General features: G+C 49.8%; 10 protein-coding genes across 10 annotated transcripts; 4 read left to right on the forward strand and 6 right to left on the reverse strand.

Annotated features, from left to right (window-relative positions):
• Window positions 1–36: 36 nt before the first annotated feature.
• On the reverse strand, window positions 37–316 carry PENARI_c025G11961 (uncharacterized protein; the record flags this gene model as incomplete). Its single annotated transcript, XM_022635876.1, has 2 exons — window positions 37–43; window positions 141–316. The coding sequence occupies 2 exons, from the start codon at window positions 314–316 to the stop codon at window positions 37–39; spliced, it is 183 nt and encodes a 60-aa protein (XP_022484313.1).
• Window positions 317–1742: 1426 nt separating this feature from the next.
• On the forward strand, window positions 1743–1990 carry PENARI_c025G02868 (uncharacterized protein; the record flags this gene model as incomplete). The annotated part of the gene is made up of 2 exons (XM_022635785.1): window positions 1743–1905; window positions 1968–1990. 2 exons carry the CDS (start codon window positions 1743–1745, stop codon window positions 1988–1990), a joined length of 186 nt encoding a protein of 61 aa, XP_022484297.1.
• Window positions 1991–2472: 482 nt separating this feature from the next.
• Window positions 2473–3459, reverse strand: PENARI_c025G03405 (uncharacterized protein; the record flags this gene model as incomplete). The annotated part of the gene is made up of 3 exons (XM_022635789.1): window positions 2473–2644; window positions 2698–2775; window positions 2825–3459. The coding sequence occupies 3 exons, from the start codon at window positions 3457–3459 to the stop codon at window positions 2473–2475; spliced, it is 885 nt and encodes a 294-aa protein (XP_022484380.1).
• A 3039-nt stretch (window positions 3460–6498) lies between these two features.
• On the forward strand, window positions 6499–7071 carry PENARI_c025G07124 (pre-rRNA-processing TSR2 family protein; the record flags this gene model as incomplete). Its single annotated transcript, XM_022635834.1, has 1 exon — window positions 6499–7071. One exon carries the CDS (start codon window positions 6499–6501, stop codon window positions 7069–7071), a length of 573 nt encoding a protein of 190 aa, XP_022484298.1.
• A 411-nt stretch (window positions 7072–7482) lies between these two features.
• Window positions 7483–9782, reverse strand: PENARI_c025G10587 (translation termination factor GTPase eRF3; the record flags this gene model as incomplete). The annotated part of the gene is made up of 3 exons (XM_022635863.1): window positions 7483–7575; window positions 7657–8453; window positions 8516–9782. The coding sequence occupies 3 exons, from the start codon at window positions 9780–9782 to the stop codon at window positions 7483–7485; spliced, it is 2157 nt and encodes a 718-aa protein (XP_022484317.1).
• Window positions 9783–10183: 401 nt separating this feature from the next.
• Window positions 10184–12396, forward strand: PENARI_c025G07266 (RanGTP-binding protein; the record flags this gene model as incomplete). Its single annotated transcript, XM_022635836.1, has 6 exons — window positions 10184–10204; window positions 10261–10292; window positions 10348–10405; window positions 10462–10527; window positions 10581–10615; window positions 10668–12396. 6 exons carry the CDS (start codon window positions 10184–10186, stop codon window positions 12394–12396), a joined length of 1941 nt encoding a protein of 646 aa, XP_022484271.1.
• Window positions 12397–12799: 403 nt separating this feature from the next.
• On the forward strand, window positions 12800–13193 carry PENARI_c025G11719 (uncharacterized protein; the record flags this gene model as incomplete). The annotated part of the gene is made up of 3 exons (XM_022635874.1): window positions 12800–12886; window positions 12953–13024; window positions 13083–13193. 3 exons carry the CDS (start codon window positions 12800–12802, stop codon window positions 13191–13193), a joined length of 270 nt encoding a protein of 89 aa, XP_022484370.1.
• A 512-nt stretch (window positions 13194–13705) lies between these two features.
• Window positions 13706–14963, reverse strand: PENARI_c025G02363 (BSD domain-containing protein; the record flags this gene model as incomplete). The annotated part of the gene is made up of 2 exons (XM_022635778.1): window positions 13706–13989; window positions 14051–14963. 2 exons carry the CDS (start codon window positions 14961–14963, stop codon window positions 13706–13708), a joined length of 1197 nt encoding a protein of 398 aa, XP_022484315.1.
• A 188-nt stretch (window positions 14964–15151) lies between these two features.
• On the reverse strand, window positions 15152–17122 carry PENARI_c025G09137 (uncharacterized protein; the record flags this gene model as incomplete). The annotated part of the gene is made up of 1 exon (XM_022635849.1): window positions 15152–17122. One exon carries the CDS (start codon window positions 17120–17122, stop codon window positions 15152–15154), a length of 1971 nt encoding a protein of 656 aa, XP_022484377.1.
• A 221-nt stretch (window positions 17123–17343) lies between these two features.
• Window positions 17344–20367, reverse strand: PENARI_c025G05700 (uncharacterized protein; the record flags this gene model as incomplete). Its single annotated transcript, XM_022635814.1, has 4 exons — window positions 17344–19100; window positions 19153–19510; window positions 19560–19763; window positions 19816–20367. 4 exons carry the CDS (start codon window positions 20365–20367, stop codon window positions 17344–17346), a joined length of 2871 nt encoding a protein of 956 aa, XP_022484321.1.
• Window positions 20368–20584: the final 217 nt, after the last annotated feature.

Consider the following 20584-nt stretch of genomic DNA (forward strand, 5'->3'; position numbering starts at 1 on the left):
ACTGTAGAATCACTTCAAGTCTAAGAGTCAAGGAGCCTAGTGGCTTCTAGAGCATCTGTTAATATAAGGGTTGTCCAGAGTGCCTGTATAGCTCAGTTTCCTTGGTTACTGATCGGGAGTTTGTTTTGACTTTTACTTACTTTTGGATGTGCTTTTTGGGATTATAGATAGTCTGGCGCGAAACCTTCAGGTCTTTGGCAATTCGGGTAGGCTTTTCACCAAGTTCAAGGGTATAAATAATAGCAGCACGCGTGGTTTCTGGAATCTCAGCTGCACGCGGTCGATTACAACTAATTTCGGTGCCGGAAGACCTCATAGTGCTGGAGATATGGAGGTAGAGGAATATATTTCAGATATGTAAACACAATTTTGACCCCCTATGTATTCTGGAGGACCGCATGTCTGCGCATTGTCTGCGCCCAGTGCGACCACTACCAAGCCAATTGAGCTCTGCCTGCCAGTTGTTCCATCACCAAAGGGCCGTCCAACTCATCCTCTACACCACTCGATCATGAAGCATATAAGACTTGAAGCGACAAAGGCACACTCGACGACAGGAGACGAAGGGGCGTATATGTCCGGAAATGCAAACGGCTGCATAAAGGCCGGTGCATCTCGAGGGGAACGAGGTCGCCTGGCGGTTTTCTGAGGTTCGGAGGTTGTTCCGGAATCTCAACATGGCCACAGGTGAGACCTTGCAGTCATTGCGCAAGGACGTATTGTCACCGTATTCGTTTCGTAAACACTCGCAAATTCAGCAATCACTGGCCGACACGGATCGCGGTTAAGACAGTCCGGCTAATTGAGCATGGCCCTAGTGTTCCCGCTATACCTAATTAGAATTAGGAGGCGCCTACCAACACATCGAGATAGCCTTTTAAGGTGATTGGCCGAAGAGTCCTAACAGAAGTATAGAGCGCTTCTATCATAGGTGCAGATGGAACGTTCATAAAAGGGCCGAGACTGCCTTCTAGGAATTTTGTCTTTCAATCATTCTCTCATTAAAAAATCGAGAAGGACTAGGATGGCGACCGATTGGAATGCCTTTGTTCAAGAGACGGACCCTAAATGTGAGGACGGTATGTCCTAAGCGTAGGTAATTCGGGCAATAGAGTCTCCCATAACAGTGTGTGTTATATTTGGGTCTAAATCTAATCGCTGGTCTCTCCTAGAAGACCAGCATTCACATTAAATACATCGTGCGCCTACTAACTAGCTAAGCGAGGATGTGAGAGATCTACTGCGGCACAGTGTGACGATCTCGAGTCACCCTGTGAGCTCCAAGGCCTCACAGTGTGAGCCTGAGGCATGACAGGATCGTGGTCCTGACAGTTAGTGTGGAGTATTATTATTATACTAGCGTTGATATACTCTTTAAACGGCGGCATTAAAATGGCTAAGCAGACTTTTTCGCGCTCCTCTAGTATATAGACAAAGAACTTAAAGACGCCCTTATTTAGGAAAATGTATATATATGTGCTAGGACTCGGCCCTATAAAGTCTAAAGGTTACCTCTGATTTCTAGCACAACTAGTTCCTTGGACTTAAGACTTTAGTATTGCCGCCTTTAGCTCTGTGGCACTAATAATGAAGGGTGCCCTAGCGCTCTAGGCTACAATACTCAAATAATACCCTGGCGAATACTTATAAATACGTTTCCGCTGCGTCTATAGCTTAAGGTAGTGCGTAATCTAGCTCCTTATTTATATCCCTATTTTCTACCTTATTCTACCTTTACCAAAATGTCTAAAGTGCTCAAGCTATTTGAAGAAGCCATCTTCAAAAAAGGGCTCTACAAAGAGCTGTTTCAGAAGCAAACTCCAGGAAAGCGGATTGCACCTCTCCCGGCTAAAGATAACGATTCGAAGCTTCAAATGCGTCTGGATGCTGGCGAGTCCCGAGATGGTATGAAGAATGTCTATTTGCAAGTAAATCTCTGAGCATCCTGCTTCTTCCTCCCTTAATAGCTCTAAACTATCCGCTCAATTGATCAACTTGGAGAATTGAGCATTCCCCCGTGATCAAATCATCCGTCAAATATGCGCCTCCAGATCCCGCAAATTAGTCTATTGAACCTGTGTTGACCTTCAATCAATCTCTTCTGTATATTGCTACCATTGCTGAAGCCCAGGGGCCGATTGCCAATCCAACTCCTCGCAGTCAATGGATCAGACGACATTGATCATAGTATGCCGCCCAGATACTTTCGTGTATAGCAAATACAGTCATGCAAGCAAGAATCTCACACAATGCGTGCGTACAATTGGCCTAAGTCTATGATCATACGGTAACTGGAGCTTAACTTGACAATGAAGACAAAATTCAATAAACTTGCATGTAACATCTGACATAGTACGCCTTTATTGTACCTGCAGCAATCCCTTGGTTCATATTTTTCTACTAAGCCAGCCAGAATGGAGCAAGATGGCGGATCATACTTCACACTGTATCCCGCTGTGGCTTTCTCCATATTCACCACGTCCAGCCGTTGACATCCTCGATCCAATCCGCCGTTTCGGGTGGTGTTCCTTCCCAGTCGAATCGGCTATCGGAGGGTTGGATGAGTCCGTATTGGAAGTAGTTAACATCACCCCACTGTTGAGGTTTATCAAACGGGGATGCGAGTTTGAATCCGCAGATGTGCCTAGAGATAGTTGAATTATCATAGTCCACATGGATAATTTCGCATAGACACACATTTGACCACTGGACTTGTCATGAATAATCTTCGATGGACCAGCCATACATGGCATGTACCCGCACAGCAAAAATGTTCTGCTCTTTATTAGCTCAATGTTTTACTTTGGTCACTAGATAATTATACGTATATACTTGGCGAAATTTATCGCGGATGGCCTGGCGATCGGCAAAGGGGAGCCTCCAGAACTCGGTCAAATCAAGAGACTCGCCGGGGACTTTTTCCCATAGAATGTACGTAATGTATCCCCCAGGAACACCTTCGTCGTGGTCTTGCTGGCGCTGTTGATAGCCCAGCAGTCGAGGAACAACGTCACAGTCCAGCTTTGTGAATGTCCGGAAAGCGATCAGTTCTGGGTGGTCAGGAGGGGTGTCGACGGCCTGGCTAGCCCGTATGGTGGCTTTCTTCGTTTCAGTTCCAGCTATAGGAACCTGTTGGTAAATGCGCAAAAATGCGCGCCTGTTGTCGTCTTCCTCACTGGCAGGTCGGCATAGGAATTTCCCGGAGGTGTCTGAGGGCCCGAGCTCCGCGACGATGTCTTCCTTTGTCAGGCGATTCGGGTCTTCGTCGAGCTTCTCAAGTATTATCCATGTCTGGGCAGGGAAGTTGAACGGTGGTTCCGCAACGGCATCGAACGTGACCTGTGTTCCTTCAAGATCGGTGAGATATTCGATCGATGAATCCATGGCAGGTAGCTTGGAGGTGGGGACAAAGGGTAAGAAAGATGTGAGGGCAGAAGAGTGACTTGATAGTGATCGCATGTTGACCAAGAAAGTTTTATTTTCCGGTTCTGCGGCGAAACTTCTCTCCCACGTCAACTCTTTTTCTTTCAGCTGTGTGTACTGTTTGCTTAACAGTTTCCAGTGTCTCGTTCGAGCCCTCCGCCTTCTACTGTAACGTCCTCGACCACGGACTTTTTCAAACAACCTCCCATGGAAGCCAGCTTTATGCCTTCTCGACTGCTCCTCCGGCCACCAAGCAGCCCAGTATGACAAATGACCGTTGTTTGTGAAGGAGCTCGTACTGAAAAAGGTGTTTGTGGATGAAAGACTTGATTTCTGTTCTGTTTCTCTAGTGAAGGACTGGTGCGAAACAAGTGGCTTTATACCTCACGCCCGATCAATTATGCCTTGTGCTAGTTCTCCAACTTAGACAGCAAAAAATCGCAAGGCACAGTTTGATTCAAACAAGCCCCCCAAGGCCCCTCTGCCAGTCTTTTCCATGCGCAATGCATCAAATATGGACTGCCGCATAGTCTGCCCATTCATATAGTCCAGTGAGCATATCGAAAGATGCCGTTCCTATTCTTGGAAGCCATAGGTCTGCATTTCTTTTGTGCCTGGAGGTTCCCTCGCTGGGTTGCTCATATCCTGCTTGCCAATCGTTCTGTGACCTGAGAGATAAGACGAAACGTGTAGGATGATCTAGCACGTTTCTTCTGGCTATTTTTGGTGCGCATGACGCTGTTGCCGGGAAGAAGTCCTGTTGTCCCGTCTGTCTATCTCGCCCTGTGTGCCAACCGATCGTGAGGCGATGAATATTGCGGTACGGCGTTGCCGTCGGTTTCAACTAACACAGGACCGAGCCCGGGGCGGAACTAAGTTTAGACAATCTTGCTCACTCGGGTAATTGTATATTCGGCTTGAAAATCAAATTCATCCGCTCTCGTCAAGTCCAGATCCTCTCGGAACTACACTATAATACGCGCCTTTTCAACTCTTGCCAGCGTACTTGCCCTCGCCGTCTTGACATTCCCAGGTTTCTTGCAGAGCTGGAGTGGCGGCATCACGATCTTGAGTTGCTCCTGAATGTCTATCGACTGACTTGTATCTAGAATATGCCTCCTGCATGGAGACATCAGACTGCTGCAGTAATTTGGCCTGTCTCGAAGATGTCTATTCAACGGGTCGGAGGATATGTGTATTGCCTGTTTGATGAATGACAACCCCGGCCTTGGGGAATCTCATGCGTCTTGGGTACCGAACGATCATCCAAGTAGATGAAAACAGACCAGATGGACCCATGGACGCTAATTATACTAGAATCGTGTTGAACAACTCGGGGCACGAGTTCCAGAAATAACTGAAAAAGTCCATCTCCCCCAGTGCTTACAAGATTTATTCAAAAGGCGGGATCGCCACACGCATCATGCACGAGTTCCTTTCTAAGGGGGACGAGAGCCATCATGTACTTAATGAACCTTAGCATAGCACGTCTTCATGCCCCACGGGAGGTTAGTGGGCTCGAGAGTTCCTCTCGCCCTAACGACGTAAAATACATGTACTACTACTTATAAGATTTTGGTATATATTGTAGTGGGAAATCCTGTGACATATCAGATGCCATCTGAGTGCCTGAGGCCACCTTGCATGTTGTAGAAAAGAGAGCTTTCATCAGATAGAAGTTTTGGAACATCTACAGGAATGCAAGGACAGTTGATCACCTATCAGAATTCATGATATAGCATCAGATTATCTGCAGTAGGCATTTTGCTACCTACGCCTACTGCCTGACCTCTTTGCTAGGTTCTCCTATGCTCTCTCCATTTGGTATCGACCTGTCTGTTGCATCAGACTGCCATCGAGCTGTTCCCATTTCAATATATAATTATAACATCAATGGTCCTACTGCTTTCTACAGCAGTATGAAAATTCGGCCCGGATACAAAATCGACGTTATATCAAGCTAAGGCTACAGAGGGCCTTATAAACTACTGTCAAGTCCAGAAGTGGACGATCATCTATATCCACGTATGTCAACTTCAACCTATACCTTTTACCTTGGTCTAACATAAGATATGTCAAAGTTCATTGAGGTCATCATGGACAAGCTCTAGGCTCTGACCGTTATGAAAAACATTGGTACGATTGTTGCGCAACGTATTTCGGGATCTGCGTAATGCGTTCATGGGCTGTGGTGGTTATTGCTTGAGTGCCTGTAGACACAATCTCTTTTTTTTGGCCTAAAAAATCTTGAGTCTGATAATCATATAGGGTCGGGGAAAGCGACTCGTCAGGTATAAGAGCGAGGGAAAGTCGCCGAGATGTGATGATTCGTACGCGTAATAGGGGGTGGCGGAGCTAAAGCGCTCGGTGATCCGGTTCAATGGCAAATATGCCTCACCTACGAGGCGTGGGCAGAAGAGAGGAGAAAAAGAAATTCGGAGCTGCTGAGAGGGGGGGCAGCAGGGATCTATATACAGCCACGCACGGGTACGTATAGCGACCGATGGCGCTAAACCGTACTTGATAAAACTAAACCGGAAGAAGTCTCCACCATGGTAGTCCGATATGGTGTAGTGGCTAACATCGTCGTCTCTCACACGACAGCCGGGGGTTCGATTCCCCCTATCGGAGTTTCTTTTTTGATTTTCATCTTTTTTTTGTATTGTTCTGTTTCTACACACGTCGCTGTACTTTGAATGTTTGGAACCTAAACTAACTCAGAGCTTAGATAAATCAATATGCCACAATCCAATACGTTGTCTCTTTAAGGTGCAAACTCCCCCAAGTATCAGTCACATGACCTTATCATATCTAATCGCAAAATAAAAATTTCATAGCATCAGCAGAACTTCAACAGCAATACCTCAATTACATTCCAATCCGAACTCCGAGCGTGGAGAATTGAAAAAAATCCATTTTTCAATTTGCAACTTGGTGCCACCTGAGTCCCATTTGTGGAAGCCACACCTAAACAACAACCCCTCCACCACGACCGCGGGGTACCAACCGCAAACCCCCAAAAAAGAAATCGCAAAGCCACTCAAGGCCCAAAAATACCACAAAACATCATCTACAATGGAACCCACATCTACAGCACCCCCGGCCACAGACGCCGCCTCCTACCTCGACCTCGCCATCACCCTCTCACTCAACAACTGGCCAGCACTCTCACTAGCCGTGCAATCGAACTGGGGCGGCCCAACCTCAGGCGATAAGCGGGACTGGCTATGCGGCGCGATCTCAGAGATGTTCACCGAGCGACCTGAGACCGACGCCATGGATCTGGAGGACGTTCTGATCCAAGTGATGAACGACGAGTTTGATGTTGTTGTGGATGATGAGAGTGCTGGGAATGTTGCAGATCAGATTATGGAGTTGAAGACGCACACGGATCGTGGCGATTTCGCCCCTGTTCAGCAGATGTGGGAGGCATGGCAGACGAAGAGTCAGTCGAAGTCTGCTGCTGGACAGTTCCAGAAGGTTGAGGCTCAGGATGAGGATCAGGAGACTGATGATGATGATGAGAGTGAGGAGGGGGGCGATGTTGACATGGATGATGCGCCGTCTTTGGTGCGGGCTCCTAGGGAGAGGGTTGAGCCTGAGATTGATGATGATGGGTTTACTAAGGTTGTTGGAAAGAGGCGGTAAATTTGGGCTTGTTACTAGATATGTCTGCATTTCTTTCGTTGTTTCCTGGGAGAAACCCGCATAGGTTGATACATTATTTTTCCTTTACATAGATGCATTGATCAACCATGATTGCTCGTCATACAGCTTGCTTGAGCTACATCCATAATGGTAGGAATTACAGGTATATCTTGGATTCATACACGGTTCAACCGCTTAGACTCATAGATAAACCGAAGTCTATGGCGTAATATAGAAAGGAAATGTTCATCATCGTCAGTTGAGGTGGACTGTCTGTGGTATCATTGCGGCCTCTGCCCACCCATACCTCCCTGTTCAGGGTTTCTCGCAAGCACAACACCGCATCGCTTTTTTAGGTGCTCAGAGCACTTTTGAAAATGTGGAAATCCAGGCATTCTCGGTAGAAAGCCTTTACTCGGCGGCGGCGGCGGTGGCGGCAGCGTCGGCGGCCTCGGTCTCGGCGGTGATGAGCTTGGTGATCATACCAATGGCAATGGTTTGACCCTAATATATTGTTAGTTGATGTTTCACTTTTTCTGTTTCTTTTTTCCGCTTTCTCTTGAAGGGATAAATGAGAATGCATACCTGGTCACGTAGTGTAAAGCGTCCCAGCTGGGGGTATTCACTGAAAGGTTCCACGCAAACAGCACCAGCTGTGCTGGTAACTTCGAGTCGGGCGATAATAGTCTGGCCCTTGTTGGCGAACTGAGGAGGACGCTTGCTCTTACGGCCGGTACCGGGCTCGAGCTTGTGAAGGAGAGAGGCGAAAGTAACCTCCTCAACAGCAGAGTGTACGTGAAGCACACAGTTGAAACCGGCGGTGAGAATGCTCTTCAAGTCCAAGATACGGATCTTGGCCTCGAAAGCAGAGACACAGTGGACAGGGCGCTTCGGAGAGCATAGCACGAAACCAGGGAAGAAGTCCTCTTCTTCGATACCGCGGAGACGGAGGCGAACCTGATCACCAACCTTGGCAGTCGGGATTTCCTCTTCGGTCTCACCGTACAGAGCAGTAACGTAGACCTCTTCGCGGTTAGGCATCATGAGGTAGTTGCCGCTCTTCTTAATGATACCGGATTCAATACGACCCTCTGCCATGGTACCCATGTCACGGTACTTCGCACTGATGGGCATCATGAAGGGAGCGTTGATCTTACGCTCGGGGAGTTTGAAGTCGGTCAGGAATTCGAGGAGAGAAGGACCATCGTACCAGGGGCAGATGTCCTTGGGGATGCGGTCCTTGATACCGAGGGTGCGCTGAGCGGAGATGGGCATGCAGAAGATGTCGGACTTCTTATAGCCAAGGGCTTCCAAGAACTTCATGACCTTAACCGTGCACTCTTCGAAACGCTCCTTGCGCCATTCGACACTCGGGTCATCCACTATCCTTGTTGTTAGTATGTGCCTCAAAAATCCCAAAAAGGCAGACAGGAAGAATACGTACTCTTGTTTACTACAATCACAAGCTTCTCAACACCAGTGTTGCGAGCAAGAAGGGCGTGTTCGCGAGTCTGACCACCCTTCTCGAAACCGGTCTCGTACTCACCCTTACGGGCCGAGATAACCAGACAACCGAGATCGGCCTGGGAAGCTCCACCAATCATGTGGGGAACGTAGGACTTGTGACCGGGGGCATCGAGAATAGAGAATTGACGCTCGATGGGGCCATCGTCGGAGGGAATTGTGACCTTGAAGAAAGCGCGGCCGACCTCGACGGTCTTACCCTTTGCGCGCTCCTCGTTGGTCAGATCCAAAGCCCACGAGAGGTACCAGGTCTCACGACCAGCATCCTTAGCTTCCCTCTTGTACTTCTCCAGTGTACGCTCATCGACCATGCCGGTAGCAGCCAAGAGGGAACCTCCCAGAGTGGACTTGCCAGCATCGACGTGACCAATGAACACGACATTGACGTGCTCTCTCTTCTCACCGTAGATTTCCTTCAGGGTAGCCTCATCAACATCGGCCAGCTGCGACTTGGCGACGGCGTTGGCCTCACGGGCTTGCTTGGCGGACTCGCCACGGGCTGGGCTGGAGCGTCCAGGGCTGGAGCGGCCGGAGGAGGGTGTAGGCGAGGACTTGCCGCCGGTAGCAGCAGCCTTTTCGGACTTATCGAGGGACTTGGTGGCGGCGACCTTGGCGCCTGCTTCAACAGCCGCAGGACCCTTGGTGTCACCCTTGGACTGAGTCTCGTTGGCGGGCTTGGCAGCAGGAGTAGGTGTACCAATGGAAAGAACCTTGGTCTTAGGGGCAGAGCTGGAGGAGGTGGCACCAATGGAGAGGACCTTGGCCTTGGGCGGGGCGGCGGATGCGGGCTTGGGAGCGGGAGCTGCGGCCTGCTGGGGTTGCTGCTGGGCTACAGGTGCATTCTGGCGAGGCTGCTGCTGGTAGCCAGCATATTGCTGCTGGCCATTGTTGTACTGGTTGAATCCTCCGGGCTGTTGGGCATAGGCGTTGTACTGGCCATAGGCCTGCTGGGCCTGCTGAGGGTAGCCGCCATAGGCTTGCTGTTGACCATACTGGCCGTAGGGGTAGCCACCATACTGCTGGTACTGCTGGCCAGGAACGAAGGCAGAGGCTCCGGGGGTGAAAGAGGCAGCGCCGGGCTGGAAGGAGGGCGCTTGGGGTTGAGGGCGGGATTGTGCGTTCAGGTTGACTCCCTCGGCCTGCCTGGCGAGCTCATCCTCCCAGGATTCGGGGGTTTGGTTCGACATCGTAGACGACTCAGGATAGAATCAGAAACACGAAAATGCGCAACCAAAACGGGTTAGAAATAGTTTGTGTCAATAAAGACTGAGGGGTCCACGGGCTTTTGATTTTGCACGGCTGACTAAGACCCCGCGATGCTTCCACGTGATATGTTTATATCAAGTTGTTTTTCCTCCGATGTTAAGGACAGTGAATGCAAGTGTTGATATTTAATTTCCTTTGGATCTGTCATTACCTGAATGCCCAACCCAGCCATGACTCTTTAAGCGCGCGTCATTGTGGAGTTCACGCTCATCTTCTTTCTTTGGGCTTTCAACTATCTTATCGATAACCTGGTGCTTTCCAGTTGACCCCCTACTGCTCAGCCTCATTCAATCCTCAAAGTTGGGCTTCGAAGTGACTCAGGATGGATACATTCCTTACCGGGGTACGTCATATTCTGCCCAACCAAGCGCAGGCAGGCAGCTGATCCATGCACTCCAGCTTACCCGGCAAGCGATGAATTATGCGATTCGGTATGCCGGAACTTCACGATGAATATGCGTCTTAATTCTGACAATGTCTATGCAGCTCGGGAATTGCGATTACGGCGAGCTATGCGATGCGCCAGTCGTCGCGCTTGCTGAAGGTAAGTCTTGTTTTCAGTTATGGAGAAGTATCCGCTAATTGCTTTTGCTTGGCTAGAATGTCAGTAGCGAAGAGCGTGATGAGCTGCTTTCGCTGCAGCAACGTCTAGAGAGCAAAATACAAGTTTGTACAGCCCGTCAGTGAGAGCCAGAATTTATGGGCTGAACTTATTCTAGGTTATCTCTCCATCTATCGACATGATTGAGTTGATGTGGGTTGCCCAACGCTTTCCAAAGTTCCAAGAAAGCTCACAGTATTGCTAGTGCTGCTCGAGGAAATACTTCACTTGAATCTGCAGTCGCCCTCACCAAATCTCTGCGATGGGACATCCAGGCTCTGGGACAACGTCTAGCAAAGGCCGCCGCATCGGAAGAATTGATTCGAAAGGGGGCTAAGCCCAAAGATCGTGCACAGAGCGAAGCAGAAATCAAGTTCATTGTCAAGGACATCAAAAAGCTGTTAGCTCGGATTGAAGATGCGGTGCCACTCATGAATCTGGCAATTACTACATCCGGGGCCAAGCTGTCGACAAACTTGCCGGCAACAGTATCACCTTCCCGACTTCTTCAGGCGAGCACATTCCTCACCGCAGGAGACACACAATACTCGATGTCTCCATCGCAGGCAGTACAGGTTGGGCCGACATTCACCCTGTCAATGTACATGCTATTTGCCAGCCATTTACGACCTCACGACGAAGAATCTGTCCGTGAAGCAACATGGAAAGAAGTCATGCACAAGGCACGATTGAAACTGCGGCGTGTTCCAATAGATTCATTGCAATCTCCAGAAGAACGCAAACGAGCAAAACTCCCTGGGCCGGCCGGAGCTGACGAATACATATACCAAGTCCTCATAATTGAAGACCTCGAAGATGGTAGAGTGCACACATTTGACGAGAATGATCCACAGCCCAAGAACTACGAGGGCATTTCCCAAGCTGGAATTCGGGAAATTTTGCCTATTCATCAAATTTCCAAGATATTTTATGCCGATACTGGTAGAATCCTCAACATCAGCACCGAAGGCGAGACGAACAACCCAATACTCCTTCTGAAGCGTGACTTGAATGCTCTTCCCCCGCGCCGCATGATGGAACGGGAGGAGGTAGAGGACGAGTACCCTCCAGCTGAATTCGATGAAGAAGCAGAGGACGAGGAGCAAGCCCTACTCGATGCACAATTGAATGGAGAAAGTGAGTCAGCAAACGAGAGCTTCACTTCTCTCCATCAAGACTCCATACCCGAAGAATGGCGCCTGCCACCTGGACTGGATCCAGAATGGATCGCATTCGAAGTCTACAACGAGGACGAATCCTCTGATACCGAATCAGAAGCCGAAAACAATGACTCTACAAACGGGCCCTCAATCGACCCAAATATGATGGCCAAGCTATCAATCAATGACCAGAGCCACTCATCCCCCTCTCCTTCCCGCCAAAGATACACATCGCCATCGGCCACAGGAACAACCACAGTCACAAACCCTCACTTTGAAAACATCCGCACCTCCCTCTCCCTCCTGGAAACTCTCCTCCGCCTGACCTCCCTCCAGCAATTCCAGCAACAATCCCACCTCTCCATCAGCGACGAACTCCTCAATTTCTTCCTGGAAGAATCCTCCACAACAGGCGCCGGAGGCGACGAACAGCACCGCCAACGCCTCCGCAATGAAGCCCGCCGCCGCGTTGGCTGGGATCCTTACAACGAAAGCCCTGTCAAGCATCGTGGTGAAGATTATCAGTATGGCTGGGAGGCTGGTAGTCCCTATGGCTATGCCCGTGATGGAGCTGAACCTTACTCGCCTATGGGCAGAGAGCAGGGCCTCCATCTTCGTTCTAGAGAGGGGACACCAGAGACTCCCGTGCGAAAGGGTTCGCCTGGCGTTCGTCCCAGTGGTCTGCGTGGTATGACGCCGGCATATTCCCAGTCACCTCTTGGTAAGAAGCGATCACCGAAGGAGGGAGATCCGGGGTCCGGGACGGCGGAATGATTGGTGTTTGTACTCTACGAATTAAGAATTAAGTTAACATGACCCTGTACGGAGCACATATAATGATTATGATAGGCCATGAGATAGCGGGCGCATCACTCAATTCATTCTTTATCCAGATGATCATTAGATCTTAACTCGCAAGTCTGCTTGGCAAACGTTACCGTAATCATCCTTAGGGCAGAACTACCCAGGTACTGGACTTCCGCCAATTCTCACCTTCCGTTGCCCAGCCGTCGCTTCTTTTCGCTCAATTCAAAATGAGACGTATTTCTAAACAATCAGTCATATACCCCCGAAATAGCGGGACATCCTTGCGGTCAGCTGAACCTCGGCGGTATTTAGCAGCGACAATACCTCAGTTGAGTGCACACTCTCCCCATATCAAGCTACCCCTACCACCATGACGACCGTTGAAGAAGTATTCAACCAAGCTGCTGAAGACTTGAAAAAGATCAAAGCAAACCCAAGCCAAGAGGAACTGTTACAGGTAATTTATCATCCGTATTCCTCCATGGGATCTAGGAGCAATTATTGATGTTTACTGGTTACAAAGCTTTATGGGCTCTGCAAACAGGCCACAGAAGGTGACAACACTACACCTAAGCCAGGATTCTTCAATTTGCAGGTACTGCCCTCATTTCGCTATCGTTGAATCTCCACTAATACCGAAATATCCGCTAAAGAAAAAATCTAAGTGGCTCGCATGGGATCAGGTCAAGGGAATGTCACAGGAAGATGCCAGGGAGGTATATATTAAGCTGGTTAATGAGTTGAAGGCAAAGTATGGATATTAGGGGTTAACGTTCATTCATACGTAGAATATGAGGACCTTTACAGTTGATGCCGGAGATCGCTGCCGTCCTATCTATGAGTGTGGACTAAGAGTGGACTAAGTGCTTAATAGAGGTCTAATGAGCTCAGTGGGTTTAAGGCCGGAATGCGCCTAACTATATGTATAACCCTCATAAAAACGCTGGTAGCTAAGGTAGAAAACCCCATCCGAGGAGTTATGGTACGTGGAGAGACCTAGGTAAGTTGTCGGAATATGTAAAGAGGAATGATGTGCATATTCAGAGATCAATCGCTGAAGGCAAGTCACGAATAACGGAGTTGGGAATAGAAGAGAAGAGTCCGAAACGCCAAATATAAAAGACAATAAAAACCGACATTCCTAAACTCCGAACAAAGCAAAATGTGATGAGCAAGTAGTTAGCCGTACTCGGGTTGGCCGACAGCAAGAATGCGCTCGGGGGCTATATAGTATAGACAGGCGTCCCGCAAGATCAATTGTGTTCTCTTGCTGAATTTACTCCCAGTCCTCGTCACTCTCCTCTGCCTTCGCATCGGCTGCACTCTTTTCCTTGGGGCTCCCAGGTGTCCGGCTAGCGGCGCCGCTGACAACGTCGTAGCTGGATTCGCTGTCGGCCTGGGAGTTTTGATCGTTTGACCGGCGAGGCTCGGCTTTCGGCGTATCCGCCTTTGGGGTGAGAGTCTGGTTGCCGGGGCGAATCTGAGGAGTAGAGGGAGACTGGGACTCGGAGTCAGACTCATCATCCCAGCCAACTTCTTCCTCGTCTTCGGCGTTGGCGCCTATGGAGAAGTTGGTCATTAGCATTAGAAGACAGACGCGACAATCATAGAGCCAATATACCTTTCAGAAGCTCCTTGCGCTTCTTCTCCTCGGTCTCAACGACGAGACGCAAGAAGTAGTAACGAACCCAGAACTCCGCGTATTCCACCTGTTCCGGCACGAGCTTCTCCATGGCGGAACGAAGCTCGGGGTATTTCTCCAAGTCGGCGGCGATCTCATCGGTCTTGCTCTCAACATTGAATTCCTTTTTGAAAGCAGGCCATTCATCACTGACTGGGTCCTTGGTGAAGCTTTCCAGGTTCGAGTGGATAACATGCAGTTGAGCCTCAAACCGGGTGGCGTGAATGACCCGCTTGCCTTCGGCATCCTTGCTCTCGAAAAGAAGCTTGCCTGACTCATCCGTTTCGGGCGGGACAATGCTAACTGCCTCTCGCAGCTTCTGGCTGATGTTCATTCCAAATCGCATAATCGCTTCGTCGGCTGCCTCTTCGGCCTTCTCAATCTCCTTTAGCCGCCGGGCGGCTTCGGCCTTGAACCGGGAGATGAAACTCTCTCCGCTGGCGCCTGCGCCTTCGGCTCCCTTCTCCTGAGATTCGCCATCCGCCGAAGCCTTGGGTGTGGTGTTCTCATCAATCTGTCCCTCGCCACTGCCCGTCAGAGTAGCTGTGCTGAGAGACAGCCCCTTTGTCCGGTCGACGATTGTTTCCTTGAGGTCTGAAAATCCCTTCACAGCTTCCTCACTGGCAGCGGCGTACTCCTGGCGAGCACCTTCGTAGTATGTTTCGCCCTGCTTGCGTACGTTGTCCCAGAGCCCGCCGATTCGGGAACCCCACGGACTGGCGGAGAAAGCGCGGAAGGTTTCCTGTAGCTCGTCGTTAAGGTTGACATTGGGCTCTTGGGATTTAGAGTCGGTAGAGGTTTCTTCTTTGTTGGAGAAGGCCTCTTCTTGAATGTGATCGTAGGCGATATCCATGGTTGTGGTGGGATGCAAGAAGTGAAGTTCGAAACAAACAGGGTTGCAGTATCTCCGCGTTCGTCCACCGCCCCGCTTGGGATCAACATTGCAAAACATTAAAACATTTAGACTACTCTCGGTCTTGGCGCTTCAGTTCTTCGATATAAATGTTTAAAATACATATTCATAATCATTAGGTATCGATATCATCCTTCAGGTAAGCTGTACGGTTCTCCTACACTGTCCTGACTCCCCATCCAGAAGTTCGGTAGCGGAATACTCTCCATCACACTCGAGGTGAGAAGCTGGCTTCGAGATAGTACCCGACCTGGCCAATTATGATCCGCCGCCTGTGATGATTCAACTTGAACCACTGAGTCTGGAGGGCGAGGTCGTTGGAACGGAGGCTCACCCGCCCCAGTCTGAGACTCCCTTTCTCGGGTGGGAGATGACTCGGGAACCATTTCAGTTGATTCTTTATCTCCCTGGCTTTGTGTTTGTGTTTGTTGAAAGGGCCCCGGCCGTGTCATCTGAGAAGAAGGTTTGCATGGTCCCAACTTGGAGGACTGAGTGCTGTCCTCCTGGGGGAAAAGTTCAGCCAACTTCTGGGTATTGAGAGTTGGAATTGGCTCATGTGGAAACTGTGTCGCTGCATGCATTCTATGATAATATGCTGAGGCATCTGACATTGGGGGCTCGGATGGAGGAGCGTCATCACTAGGGTGATGTTCCGAGCCAGGGCTAGATCGCACATCCGGCAAAGGTAGCACCTGGGAATCATCCTTGGGCGACTCCGGGATATTTTGTGTGGTCTGCGAACCGATTGCTCGTGTTTTCTTCGGAGATGGCGTAAGGGAATCTCTGTTCGAATTTTCATCCTCGGACTCCCCGTAGTCTGTATCTGCATCCGTTTCGTAAACCACTGTCCGTTCTCTTCTTCGAGCTCCGTTCTTCGAGTCCTCGTTTGCTTCGGAGGGTTGGTACTCGGATGCCGAGTCAGTCGGAGGTGCGGATGAAGGATAATGTTCAGCTGGTTGAGGTATGTGCTTATTTAAAAGTTTCTGGGTATTCGACGAGTTGGTAGTTGTTTGTAAAGAGTCATCCCTCGAGTCTTGCGAGTCCTCGTCGATCCGCCGAGGCTCTGGGTATTCTTCTTTGATAGGTTGTATGGGCTGATTCGGGACCAATGGCCTCTGCTTGGAAGGCGAGTGGGTGGCCCCTCGAAATTGAGATGATGTTATCATGACTAGACCAGGGCTCTCGGGGGACTGCGAAGAAGGAATCTCACGTCTCCGAGGCTTTTGTGGCGTCACTGGTGCTGCAGATACCAGATCACCCGCATTTTCACTTCCTGTATTGGAATCTTGTGCATCCTTTGGCTGAGAAATAGGCTCCCCTGTTGAGAGATCTAGCTCCTCTTCGAACACTCTGCGATTTCGTTTCGCGGGGTTAAGGAGCTTCGCACGTTGTGATCTATTCTCCTCGGCGGGTCCTGCTTCTGTCTCACTAATTATGGGCTTCTTCTCTGTAGGCTGAATATATCCCATATTCACATCGTCGTCGTCGTCGTCGATAGTAATGTAACGGCGCACAAAATCCATCTGAGTCAAGGTCTTATCCCGCTTCCCTGTCGATTTCTCCACAGATTTTCGGCCGCCTTTACGACCGACACTCGCCCTTGGCGTTGCACTCCTTCTTGGCCCATGCCTTGGTTCTGTGTCTCGGGTACCCATGCCGGAGGTCCTTCGCTTTGGGGGGCGTTCACTTGAATCGTGTTCTCGTTCACTCATCTTGAATTTCGTAATACGAGCTGACCGGGCAGGTTGTGGTGGAAGAAAATCGGCATCCTTGTCAGACCCATCCTCTAGTTGGGGTTGCTTAATTGTGGTTTGGGTAGTGTCACGGTATTCATCAACGTAGTCGAATTGATCGTCATACGACGCTGTGGCCTGCGTCACAAAGTCGATCTGCGTGAGGGTGGGTTGAGCCCCTAGGCTCGGCAGTGAAATTCGTTTATTAGCTCTCGATGATGCCGACGATTCTGACGACCGTTCTCGTTTCGCGGTGGTGCGATTTGACTTTGTTGTTGAAGGGCCTCCCGGACTGGGCCTCCTCGGCGTACGGAACTGGTTTGGGGGTTTCTCTCGTGCCTTGCTGGATTTGTGCTGTTCTTTCATCGCAGCTCAAAGGAACGGGTCCAAGGGAAACACTGGACTGTGGTTATCCGCAAAAGTTGCTCATGACGTTAGGCAACGGTTGCCTGAGGCGGGACGCGTCGACGCGTCGCTAATATCGACCTGGTCCGTGCGTACTATATACTACAGTCCAGATTCAACTTCAATTTTGATCTTATTTACACAAAGTTGTAGATTCCATAGATGTGGTAAGTTTACAGAGGCTAATCTTCGTCAGACATGAGCCAGTCAGGAATTGCATCCTCGTCGTCAGGATCCTCAGACAGCAGAGATCCCTTCTCCAACTCACTATCAGAATCATAATTCTGCGCTGATTGCTCCTGAACTGGAGATGGTGGCCGAGAAATAGTGACCACGCTTGCTGATTTGGACCCAGCGTTGGTGGACGAATCCACTGCAATAGGCGCGTACTCGGAGGACCCCTGGAGGGTTTTGGAGGCGCTTGGATCGGGAGATTCTCGCCGTTCTTGGGATACTGCGCCTGAACCATGATTTGGGACGACTACCAGCGAGTAGCGAGGTGCATTTGATATTTTTCTATTGGCAACATGAGGAATCGATGTCGAGCGCGTAGCCAAGGGCTCTGGGGCAGGCGCAGGCTCAGGAGCTGTGGCTGTTACTGAGGTTGAATCATTGTCGGTGGGCTCTTCAGGCATAAATCCTCCTCCGAAATCTTCTTCGTCCACCGCGTATGAACCATTTTCGTGCTCTGCATAACCCTCAGGAAGCAAGTGGGTTTCTCGAGCTCTTGGAGGCGGGCTATTCGCGAGTTGGCCTGGTTCTGGAAAGAATCCCCCTCCGCCTTCCTCGACATCCATTTCCTCTGCGATATCATCTTCATCAACTTGTTCTTCACCCTCGGATGCATAGCCCTTCACTCTTTCTGCGATTCTGAGCTTCACCAAAAAGAGTCGCCAGAACCGAAGAGCTTCCGCGGTTCTTGCTTCGAGCACAGCAAGTCGTCTCTGGTCTTCAAGGCCTGTCAGAACCTCTTCAAGTGCCTCCTGGTATTCGGTTGCAATGACAATGCCCTTTACTACAGCAGTTCCACGGCGACCTCTGAAATCAAACCCAGTGACTGCATCTGCATAGTCAATGCCGAGGATTCGGGCAGCTCGAATTGCCTCCGGTCGGTTGATGTGAACACCCCCAGGCGGAATCATACTGGGTACATAGACATCAAGGTTCCCGTAAACATTTTTGGGAATTCTTCCATCAACCACCGGTGGTGGTTTGTAGACTTCCGTTTGAAACTCGGCATATAATGTTGTCTCTTCAGGTTCATTTTCGTCTTCGTCATCACTGAAGCTTGCGACTTTGTTGCGGCTTGCAGGGGCACGCTTGAGAGGCTGCTCTCCGACTTTGACATCCCGTCCCAGACGGTACCATTTATCAGCGCTTCGTACGACATGCAAGTCGGATCGGCGGTAGACGGGTTCAGTTGTCTCGGTTCTCGCTGCAGTCTTTCCCAAGCCAACGTGTCCAATTACTCGTTTCGGGTGGATCACTTCATTTCGACGGACGTGGCGTTCCAGAGCATAGACGGGATGATCTTTGAAGTCTTGGATATTGCGTGGCATTGGCTCCGCTGCTGATTTAGAAGTGAGTTCACTGATCTCGGCTTCATCTCGGTCCTCAAGGAAGGGTTTCTCATAATTTAGCAGCGCCTTATTCCACCATTTCTCTCCATGGCGTGTAGACTCCACTCGCAGCTTTCGCGTCTTTGCATTAAATGCCTTTGCATAGCGACGAGTGACATCTCTTGCAGATGTGTCGTCTTCGAAGGCCACCACGTAGTTCATTAGATTAAATGGATCACTCGCAGGCGGTTCAAACTTAGAGGGTTTTGCGAGTGATTTTGTTACTACAGGGTCTATTGCGATCCATTTTTGAGCAGCTTCGTTGAAAGCTTCCACCCAAAATACCGGGTATGATGACTCTCGGGATTGTGGAGGAGTGCCTATGAACGTTAACTTCATATATTATGCAATGACGGCCTGCAAGGCACATACCTAGGCGCATGGGAGGTTGGAGAGGGCGCGAAGGAGCGAACTTAGGCTGTCCAATCCGCCGAGACCTTGAAGCTGTAGGCGACTTTTCGGTCTTCGATCGTTCATCTGTCGATGAACCAGGATCGTCTGAGGATATCACAATGTATTGAGGTTTCGGTTTGGATGGCGTCATATCCTTGACGGTTCCAGAGAATGGCAATGGTTGCAATGAGCAGACAAGCCTGGTCTCGATAGCCACGCCCCGCAATAAAGCACAAAATAGCTGGGCTCCAAAGTCGCGAGAGCCTTGCAACGTTTTGGCTTGCGTTCGGAAATCCCCCTTCGATAGAAAGACCTCTGCGTCCGACATAATCGACTCCTAGGTAATCATCAGCGAATACTCAAAAGTGGAAGAATGCTGAAGGTACCATCTTCTGCCTCAACTGGCTTTCATCCTCTGACCAGTGAGCCCGTTTCATTCCCGGCTTGGTGACTCTGAATCTGCGAGCGAACGCATCTCCAGCTTGGTTGAGACCATCCATGATAGTGGTGGATCTGTTGTAGCTAGGTTTATCTTCATCGGGGTGCAAGAGAGCAATGACCTTTTTCGGTAGCATCTTCTTCAAGAAATCCTATGATTTATTAGATATCAGCTGTACAAACACTCGAGCACATAAATCATACCTGTACTTCCTGGTCGTTACACCACAAATTGCGTATATGAACGTGGCCAAGGAGGCAAAGAACATGGGCCTTGTGCACATCCAGTCGCACTTTCTTCTCCGCTGCAGACAGAGGCTTCCTTTTTAGAACGGCCCTTTTTCGCTTATCGGGTTCTTGTTCCAAGGTGATCTCGAGCATTTCGTCGCCGCCTCGAGATGCAGCAGGTCCTCTGAGCAATGAATCAGATGGTTGCTGGAACTCGACATCTTCCCACTCAATATCTGATTCCTCTTCTGATGTTGAGTCGTAGACAGTTTGGACTGGTTGAGCATTATCTTTGCTCGTTTCTGGACGTTTCTGCTCGGTTTCGACGGGGAGGGCTTTCATATCCCCAACTTTTCGCCTTTTGATCGGTCTTTCGGAGTTAAATTGCCCAGGATCCCGGGCTTCAGCCTCATCCAACATTTCTTGATAAACATCCGGAACATCCTCATCGCTTTGTCGCTTGCGAGTAGGCTGCCGACCGCGAGGTGCCCGGCTTCTTGTGGAATGATCTGGGGTTTGACGCGACATTTTCGGTCTTGTCCTTGGGTTGGAAGACCTTGGGGGAGCTTCCAGGATCTTTTGATCTGACGAGGCTATACGCGTCGCATCAGCGCAAAAGTAGTGAATACCCCGTCCCCCAGGTATATTCCACTAAGCTAGTCACTGAATAGCGTCAGCCGTGTAATGCTATTGCTTCAACATACTGTCAGCATAAAAGCACATGTCAACCTTGGCCCTTTGTTGA

This window comes from Penicillium arizonense (genome assembly GCF_001773325.1).
Source record: "Penicillium arizonense strain CBS 141311 chromosome Unknown PENARI_contig025, whole genome shotgun sequence".
In the NCBI taxonomy this organism is placed as follows: Eukaryota; Fungi; Ascomycota; class Eurotiomycetes; order Eurotiales; family Aspergillaceae; genus Penicillium; species Penicillium arizonense.